Below are 331 nucleotides of genomic sequence, written 5' to 3'. Positions count from 1 at the left end.
CACAGCCGCGCCTGGCCCAGCGGCTCTGTGGTGGCCGACCCCATGCAGCCGCCGCCCATCGCCGAGGAGATCGACCTGCTGGTGTTCGACCTCAAGACCATGCGGGAGGTGAAGCGGGCCCTGCGCGCCCACCGCGCCTACACGCCCAGCCGCGCCTGGCCCAGCGGCTCTGTGGTGGCCGACCCCATGCAGCCGCCGCCCATCGCCGAGGAGATCGACCTGCTGGTGTTCGACCTCAAGACCATGCGGGAGGTGAAGCGGGCCCTGCGCGCCCACCGCGCCTACACGCCCAACGACGAGTGCTTCTTCATCTTCCTGGCTGTGAGCCAGG

At 70.7% G+C, this 331-nt stretch overlaps 1 protein-coding gene across 1 annotated transcript in view; it reads left to right on the top strand.

Annotated features, from left to right (window-relative positions):
• FBXW5 (F-box and WD repeat domain containing 5) overlaps window positions 1–331 on the top strand; it is a 3,950-nt gene that overhangs the window by 3,230 nt on the left and 389 nt on the right. The window contains exon 6 of the mRNA XM_015572333.1: window positions 6–325. Within this exon, the coding sequence (XP_015427819.1) occupies window positions 6–325 (320 nt within the window). The remainder of the gene's footprint in view (window positions 1–5; window positions 326–331) is intronic.

Source organism: Myotis davidii, unplaced genomic scaffold (assembly GCF_000327345.1).
Source record: "Myotis davidii unplaced genomic scaffold, ASM32734v1 scaffold609, whole genome shotgun sequence".
NCBI lineage: Eukaryota > Metazoa > Chordata > Mammalia > Chiroptera > Vespertilionidae > Myotis > Myotis davidii.
Note: the sequence above shows the minus strand (reverse complement) of the source record. Positions and strands in the feature narration are given on the sequence as shown.